The following is a 9,417-nucleotide window of genomic DNA, read 5'->3' as shown; positions in this document are numbered from 1 at the left end:
AAGATCAAAAGCGACCCAGTAAGAAGGATGTCGGTGGAAATGGGAGCACTGAGGCTTGTGGGATAATCCCATTAGGAGCTGTGCATTCATTCAGACTGAAGATTGTTTGCTTTACAGTAACTATGGAAGAGATTTGGGGTTGAACGATCACTGATTGAGGGGGGGCTACAAACAAGCTAGTAATTTCCCTGTTGTAATGCAATGTGGAGTCAGGTCTCCATATTAAGTCTTTTTAATTAACATTTTGACCAACCACTCTGAAAGCTAATGCTGAGTCTGTCTCTGGAACAAATTGGATTAAAAAAATGTAAGAAAAAGATATGCGTCATTGCTTAATACTGACTGCCAAAACTCGTTGTAATACAAGGGAATACATACTATACATGATACCAATGGGTTATTGTGGGGTATTTCAGTGACGTCCACTATTATTGCCCTGTTTAGATTCGGTCTAAAATTAGTTTGTAACCTTCACAGTATGATAGCTGAAGCTATGCACACCTACAGTGACACATTCTTTATTTGCAGGTTGTCTGTTGAGTATCAGTGTGAATTTGACTCATAGGATTGATTCAAACATTAGTGTTTAAGGGTTTAACAAACACAAAACCATAGCCAGGTGTTGTGAATGTGTGTGAATCTGTATGACCCTAAACAACCACATGAAGAATATCAAATATATGTAGAGAAATGTGCATTGGCAGTGCATTGTGTCTTACTTGAATTAAACTATGCAGACAATATCTCTAAAACTGCAATTACATGACCTAATGCTAATTTATTCTTTTGTTATTGGTTTTAAGTTGTTGTAAAATTTTGCACACAGATATACAATAACAGTGCTGGATTACATCAGTATTATCAAAATAGTTTTGGAATTTAAACATATGTGTCAGGAAAGGTGGTGAAGACGGAGGCGAACCCAGAACGCAGACTCATAATTAAAGGAACAAAAAAACTAATTTATTAAACTAAAGAAAACAAAATGAAAACAAACAGTTGACGTGGCAGCAAAACAAAAAGACAAACGGAACATGGACACGGAGCAACAGAACCAGGAACAGACAGCAAGACAACAGGCAAAATAATGACAATGGACCAGCGGAGTATAGACAGAAATGACTGGGTTTTAAAGTGCTGAGGATAATCAGGTAAGTGGAGACAGGTGACATGATTAGCAGGCTTTGACAGGTGTAGTGGGCGTGGCAGGAATGCAGAGAGAGAAATAGACTGAGGAGGAATGAGGAAGTGAAAAACACGAAAACAGAAACTAAAACACAAACCAATAAACTAAAACAGAAATAAAACAAAACACAGGAAAAAACCCAAATCACCACAATATGCAGCACCAATGAATTATATTATTATAATTTACATAACACAGGGCCTTTTAGTCCATGAAACACAAGATAAAAGGGCTAGCTTGTTTATGTGGGTTTTTTGTAAAGCCTCTTATAAAGGACATCTTCCTGCTATATTTGTTTGGGAAGCTGGACTGTATATGTATATCCAGTTAGTCTTCAAAATTGATAAAGGGAAGACATTGATATCTGGGAATATGGTAATTTATGGAACAGAAGGCTGAACCAAAGAGGAGTTACCATCGTAGCTTTAAAATCAGACTTCAGGTTTGAAAATGTTCCTTCCTCTACCAGCCGCCCTGAACAACACCGGGAGAGAAAAGGTTTGCTAAGAAAAACTGTAATAAAATGAATCGTTTAGGGTTTTAGCACTGAAGATTTCCTTTTTAACATCAACTGATTTATTAATTTGTTAGAGCTGTCACTAAAATTTACAGGTATTATATAAAACTTCTAAAATCAAAAGGACTCACAAAAGCAGGACAATAGAAGTGTGCTTTATCATGCAAGTCATATTTATTTTCAAACTGCCGAGCTACTACATGAACAGAAGAGGTGACAGGTGAGTAAAAGGCAACAGAAAGTAAATTAAAATGAACAAAAACAAATTCTCCAACTCATAAACATGTTGTGAAATTTCTTGTAAAATGACTGAAACAATCAAATTCAGCATCACTCAGAAATTTTAAGATAAATAAAACATCACTAAATAAATATGGTATTATCAAAGTTAAGATAATTACATCACTAATTAAAGTATTTTAAAAATACAATGCAAGCTACTTACTATTTAAAAGGTATGTGTTTGGTAAACTTTTCTTTTTACAGAGAGAAAGATGATCGTGAGACTGTCTCTGTGAAGGCTCAGGAGTGTGTGTCTGATGGTGTGTGTGTGTGTGTGTGTGTGTGTTTCACTCCACAGTACAGAAGTTATCCAGACTGTTTTCTCGGGTTTTGGGAAGCTCATTTTGATCCAGTAGTCGGTACTGGAAGGTAACACGATTAATGTAGTTCCCACTGGACACCAGCCTCACCACCGAGTTGTCACATCCAATTTTCATCTGGGCTGAAGAGCCACGAAGAAAAACAAACACAGAAACAAATCATTTACTCTGAAACACTTCACTTTGTTCTGAATTTAGCTCAATTTGAAGCATGATTGTTTGGTATCGTTGTGGCGTATGAATGCAGATTTATTCAGATCTAGTAAATCAGTGAAAGTATATCTAAATATATTCCAAATTTAGGCAAATGCAGTATGCTCTAACTTTGAAGAAGACTGTGGGAAACAAATAAAATACAAGGTTAAAAATACATATCCAGAAATTTTTTGAAACAGCTGTCCTGAATAAGAGTGACCTTGGTCTGTTTTTTTATTTTTTATCATCTTTTCAGATTCGTCTAAAAATACCCAAGAGCAATAACTGAATTATTTTCCTAATATCACAACATTTCAATGCAATTTGATTCTTGTAAAATCTTTTCGACCACAATCATAAATCATTAACATTTTTGCAAAGTTCCGATCCATGCATTTGTAACCTAATCCTATTGTTATACCTTTTTATGCCTGACAAAAATAAACAGCAGTGTTCTTGTTTAGCAGTTCTGAATGGTTCTGCTCGGTTCGTCTGATTGGTTGAAGACAGACAGACGCCTCATTTTATCTTCCATTTTGAAAGTAAAAATTCTTCAATTTTGTGTGATCACTACAATCAGATTCAGATTTGTAGCCTTCCATTATTTTAACTGTTATTTTATTTATGTTTTTCTTAAAAAATAGAAAATTTTCAACAGCTACACTCATTCTTTGTTTTCATTTACATTTTTTTGTGCTCGGAGTTATGTTTGTGAGCATATTTATAATTACTTAATCATACATACAGTTTAACAGTATATACAGCTTGTTCTTTATGGTGTGTGTTTGTATTTAAACTTATATCCTGCTTAGCCAGGACTCTGCTGAGCATTTATAGACCCACAACTGAACAGTGTTTCAATGAGTGATAACACAGGAAGTTCAAATGCAGTCATCCTGTTTATCAATTCATCAGTACAAACTGAAAACAGCGAGACAGAGCCCAGAATATTATACCACAACGTACAGTAAAGAGTCAGTGAAGACTCACCGAGACCACTGGAGGAAAAACAGAGGTCAGCTACAGGAAACATCTTCGAGGTGTCCACCCCGTTCCCTCCCAGCAGCTCCACGAAGTCACCAGATCCTGAACAGCCGGACCACATCTGTTTCTGTGAAAAACATCAGCAGGAGCAAAACATTTTGATTCTGAAATGCAGATAAAGTTTTACATTTTAAACGGTTTGCATGAAAACTCGTCATGTCCGGTGCTCAGTGTGGAGGTTGTTGGTGAAATATTTATCCAACATTCATGAGTTCTCCGAACTACGTTTCTGCTCCAGGAGTGGGTAAGAAAGCTGAATATAAACCATCAAACACAAGAGGGAAGATAATCTGCTGGAGGCCTTGTTGAAGGTCTGGATTTTTGCCATTTCACTGATCTAAAAGCTGTGGTTCCACAAAAAACAACACTGCAAAGAATGTCAGAGAGGCTAAAGTTACTTGCCAAAAAAAAACTGCTTGCCAAACATAACATGTATTAAACATTTGAAAATCAAATGTTTATTATAAAAGCTAAGACAATAAGCATACTTGAAAAGTAACACTATCTTCTAGTTCCTGATTTACCTTGGCCTGCATGTAAAATAGCGTCAGGCTGTTTATTTTCCATGAAAGTGAACTGTTAGACTTTGGATCAGGTACAGTTTTCCTCAAAATTTAAGCAGAAATTACTCGGCATAAATTTGGCAAACCGACTCTGTTCAGTTAATCATCGTGTCATCAGTCTGCCAGCTAGTGTCAGACAAGCTGCCAAAATCCTCATCAAGCATCTTGTTTGGTTCAGTCTTATAAAAATGATTTACATCTCTTCGCTCTTTCTGTCGCTCAGAGAGATTTAGATTCATTTAGTAGCTATACCTGAAATATTTCAGCTGTGAATCTTTGTAGAGCAGCTGAACAAACATGATTACAAAGTTTTGAAACATCTTTAAAACTTTATAGGTTGATAGGTTTTAGATAATGGTGTAAGTTGTAGGAGTTAAAGTTATCAAGATTAAACTTATTTTTCTTTTTTTTGTTGTAGAATCTTGTTTACTATTTGAGAAGCTATGCAAATTTGAAAAACAGGTTTTATCCTTTTTTGAAGTAAACAGCTTTAGCTACAAATGAAGGCAAGTGAGAGTGAACTAAAACTGCAAAGTTACGAGCTCAAATAATCCTTTTACACAAAGTCCCATTTTTATCTGCATCAGTCAAAACAGCAGTGTAGGACAGCAGTCAAAGTGCAAATGAATTATTCAAAGTTTGACATTTTAAACCTTCTGACACACCGGAGTCTGTTCAGTCACAATATTTTCAGAAAAAAACAGTCATCTGATTGATTTAATGTTCAGGATTACTTCAGAGGGCTAAATAACTTTATTTTCTTTCTAATCCTGACCAAATAATTATGGTTTATGATCTTAAAATTGTGGTTTTATGAACTGAATTACCCAGCAAATAATAAATGTTTTTGGAATTGTGGTCTGTTGTTTTGGCACCACTGACAAAACTCATGATGTCCCAAAAATGTAAAAATGCTTTGTAGCCCTAAATATGAAACGGGCTGAATTTACTTCTGGCCCTCAATCTGCATTGGGTGACGTCGGTGCTACGTCATCTGAAGCCCAGCAATAGTAGAGTCATTACCGAAGCTTAATTTGAAAGTCATAAAATAGTCAAGTCAAGTCAAGTCAGCTTTATTTGTCAATTTCTTTACGTGTGCAAACATGCAAAGGAATCGAAATTACATTTTTCACCATCCCGCGGTGATACAGAAAAGACATTTACTGACACTAACACTCACAATAAGAGGCACAGTCAAAGCAGGCCTATCCTAACCTTCTTATGATACTGCAGATAAATAAAGTGGAGAGTAGACTTAAATTAAATAGTTGACACAATGTGGTAGAATTGCATTGATTAAACATAATTTGAATGTTACAGTCAATTCATTTACATTGATCCCAAGCTGTAAATAGTTTAATTCAGCAATCTGTTGCCTCTTTTCTTCTCATGAGAACTGAGACGTGCAGTACCTCCTACTGCCACTGGGGGAGTTCACAGGAGCACACAAACCAATCATTAAACTCTGATCAGGTAAAATATTTCATCCTTGTTTTTGTCTATTTGTTCTTTAATCATATATAAAACACTTTGTTGCAGCTGTGGTTTTATTAAAGTGCTTTATAAATAAAGTAATAGTAGCATTTCCTGGCTCAGAGACCTTTTTCAAGATTTTCTGTTCAGCAGCTGAAATATTCTGTTCTATCGCTTTATGTAGAGTTCAGTGTTGCTCCATAGGATTTGCTTTTACTCAACTAAATGCTGAAATTGAAGCAAACTGAAAAAAAAACAACTTGTAAATTAATTATTAATTAGTTCTTGTATAAATGTTTAAATGACAGAAAAAAAGCCTTTTTTGTCCATCTGTGTGCCTCACCAGTGGGTGGATCTCATTGCTTTTGGCCTCTCCTAAGCTCAGATCCGTCAGTCGGATCTCCACCGGGTAGATGATAGAGAAGCTGCAGTTCCTGCGCTGATGTGGGATCACCATGGTGAAGCTGCCCTCTGGACTCTGAGACATGATGTTACAGGCTTTTTCACACATACACACACACACACACACACACACACACACACACACACACACACACACACACACACACACACACACACACACACACACACACAGGAGGAGAGGTTTCAAATTTCAACCAGTTCTACATCACCTCGGAAACTCATGCTGGATAAATTGGACATAGTCAAGGATGAAGAGACATAATTAGGACTGAGTGTGGACATTCAAGTCCAAGACTAATGACACAGCGCAGCACCTTGCGTGGCCACAAACACGAGTCAGAATATTTGATCCTTTTGGGAAACTTGTTTGATGTACATGTTTTTTATAAAAAGGAAGATTTATTATTATTTATGGTAGAAAAAAGTCCCTTTCACAAAAAATTACTGTGGGCATCAGTTCCTATCTTTCACAAAACATTGACCCTCATTACAGAATTGTGGTACTTTAAATTGTTGACTGAATGCATCAGTGTTTGATCTTTTTAACTTTTATGCAAAAGAAACAGGATATTTTGCTCAAAAAGACAAAAAGTTACAGCTGATGGTCTGTATGGGAACAAAAGCTCCCACATTGACCTGAGAATTTAAGTGGTTTATCTAAAAATAATCTTTTAAAATCCTTTTTAAGTTTTTTTTTTGGTCTGAAAGTGTTTTGTCTTGGTGTGTTTTCGTCTCAGTGACTGTGATGTTGCTTGGCACAGTGTTAACATGGTGTTTGTCAAGCAGCTGGAAAACAGGTGCAGCCTTCTCATTCAATCTCTTCACGTCGCTCTCAGACTTGATTAATGCTCGACCGAGCACAAATATCCAGGGAGAACACACACACGCATGCACACTAACAAGAAACACTATTCTACCCATTTTCTTTAAAACACACGACAATTAGACACAAGGTTTTGGGTCCTGCTACTTTTTAAACTTAGAATTAGCACCTTCTTTCAAGGTTTATGAAGATTTTTGACTTTTGCAGTGGAAAAATAAAACCACAGACGTGTTTCAGGACTCACGCAGAGGGTTGTGCAGTTTTTTGACAGTGAGGCTGAAACCACTGTCAGGGCTGTGGATGCGAAAGAAGATCATGGCAACATTCTGGGAGGATCGAGAGGCAACCGTCGGCGCTGTGGAGGAGCAGTAGTCTGTGTAGCGCTCGTGTGGAAGAAGAGGGTGATCATAGCTGCTGGGGAACTTCTCTCCCTTCAGAACCCAGCCGTCAAAAATCTTAAGGAGCAACATGCGATATGAAGTAAGTCTGGATGATATAAGGCTGGTTTTCCAACACAGAATGTTAGAAAAAAAGGTTAAAAATAGAAAATTTCCATCATTTTATCAATTTAAATTTGAAACAAAAGACAAATATAAATGAATTTTAGGCATTTATATTGAAGCAGTTGTTGAAAATAAAGGTTAGATGTTTGCATAAAAAAATCAGGACAAGAACATTTCCTAAATATTTGATTGATGACACAAAGTGACATAATAAAACACTTAGAACATTGACTAAAGTGCCTGAAAATTGTTAAATTACTCAGCATATCAAAACCTATCTTTGAAAAGTTCTGATAAAATTAAGAAAATGTGACATTGCCTCATTTTATATTTTAGTACAGCTTGCATAACCATCTCTGTAGTGAATTATATTTCATTTACAAGCAAAATACAACATGAATTTCTGTCAAATAAATTGTAACTCTCATTTGAAGGTTTGGAAAGGTTCAGTGCTCTTGTGTTAAAAAATTGATTTGTACAAGTTACGCATTTTTGATATCACATCATTGCTCAACCAAGCCTCCAAACCCACAACGATTTAAATTTCCCTTCTTTTTCTCTGCCAAGCCTTTTCTGAGTTTGTCTCACTCAAACAAAATCTGCGGTGTAACTGGCAGGCTTGGCTTCAGAACTAAAGTTTTTTCCTCCTACATTTGCTCTGAGCAAAGAGACCAAAGCAACGATAATTTGGTGGGAGGATTTACCCCCAAACTTTGCCTCAGCCCTGCCTGGCATCAGTTTAATCAAATCAAACAAGATAAAACAGAGTTCAGGTCTTAAATCTGCCTTTGCTTGCAGTGGAGTTGGAGTGTGTTCGAGTGATTTTTTTGTTGACTGGGACAACCTTTATGAAGTCTCCAGCGCTGCAGTCGATGCTGACGTCAGACAGCTCCAAACTGATGACTTCACTGGGCTCTGCGATGATGAACGCAGCACAGGCCAGCTGTGGCCGGGACGCCACGAAAGTGAAGTAACCTTCAGTGGCCAGCATGTCCAAGCATCCTACAGACATCACATACAGATGTGTTAAGAAACACTTCACAAAGTATTACATTGATCTAGATCAGTGATCCCTAAATTTTTCAGCTTCTGACCCACCTGTGACCCCATTTATTACCAACTGAAGAGTATAAATGTTGCTAATGAGTTATTAAATAGGACCAAAATGACAACAAAAACAGCAGTAATGCAATTTTATTTATTTATGACTAGCATTTGTTATCTATTGTAATATTAATGACAAAAATATTTTTTAAAGTTTTAAATTTGATCTCAATATATCATCTCAAGACCTTTGGTGTTTCATGACCCAAAGTGGGGTCCAGGCCCCAACTTTAGGAACCAATCATCAAGACTACTATTTCCTGGAAATTATATGTAAATGTTCTGTCATTTTTTTCTCAAGGATAAAGGAGTCACTAGAACCTGGCAATGTGACTAAAACATGACTCAAAAACATATGCAAGCATAAATATGCCCACTTGCAATAGTGACTCTTTATTACAAAACAATAAAATCAAAATAAAGCATGCAATTCAACCTAAACTTTAAAACTGATCATGTGTAATGAAAGCTCCAGTCAGGACAGTGTATAAGGAATTAGTTTACTATGTTCTTTCTAAGAAGCAATGTGAGAAAATGCAACAATTAACATCTCTCAAAACTGAATGTCCAGTTTTATATCAGGATGATCTGTTATGTGAGGGTTTGTTGCTTTCCAAGGAGGCACAGAGTGACACACAATCAGCTACAGAATAACAACTCTGTTGTAAAAAAAAGTCTTACTGAGAGGTCGACGGAAAATGAAACCCTCTGATTCTCTTTTCTGGGCCAAAGTGAGCAGAGAATATAATCCATCTGCAGCATCGTTTTCCTGAACAAATCAGATACAAGACTTTACCTGCATGGCTTCATTAGCACTTCAATGTTTTTATTATGTTCAACAATAAAAACTTACCTCGATGTATCGGGTGAACCCGGTTCTTGTTGACAGAGAGATGAGACAGAGAAGGAGCTGGGCGCGCAGAGCCACAGACATGCTGAGGTGCGTCTCTCCACAGAGCAGCGAGGAAAATAACAGCTCTCACT

General features: G+C 36.7%; 1 protein-coding gene across 1 annotated transcript; it reads right to left on the bottom strand.

Moving 5' to 3' along the window:
* Window positions 1-1,853: 1,853 nt before the first annotated feature.
* Window positions 1,854-9,417, bottom strand: LOC108233596 (corticotropin-releasing factor-binding protein-like). Its single transcript, XM_017412158.3, has 7 exons — window positions 9,287-9,417; window positions 9,115-9,202; window positions 8,174-8,331; window positions 7,071-7,281; window positions 5,924-6,078; window positions 3,491-3,611; window positions 1,854-2,427 (listed from the first exon to the last, which is right to left on the bottom strand). Exons 1-7 carry the CDS (start codon window positions 9,365-9,367, stop codon window positions 2,273-2,275), a joined length of 969 nt encoding a protein of 322 aa, XP_017267647.1. The 5' UTR covers window positions 9,368-9,417; the 3' UTR covers window positions 1,854-2,272.

This window comes from Kryptolebias marmoratus, linkage group LG1 (genome assembly GCF_001649575.2).
Source record: "Kryptolebias marmoratus isolate JLee-2015 linkage group LG1, ASM164957v2, whole genome shotgun sequence".
NCBI classification, from domain to species: Eukaryota; Metazoa; Chordata; class Actinopteri; order Cyprinodontiformes; family Rivulidae; genus Kryptolebias; species Kryptolebias marmoratus.
This window is presented reverse-complemented; position numbering and strand designations above follow the sequence as displayed.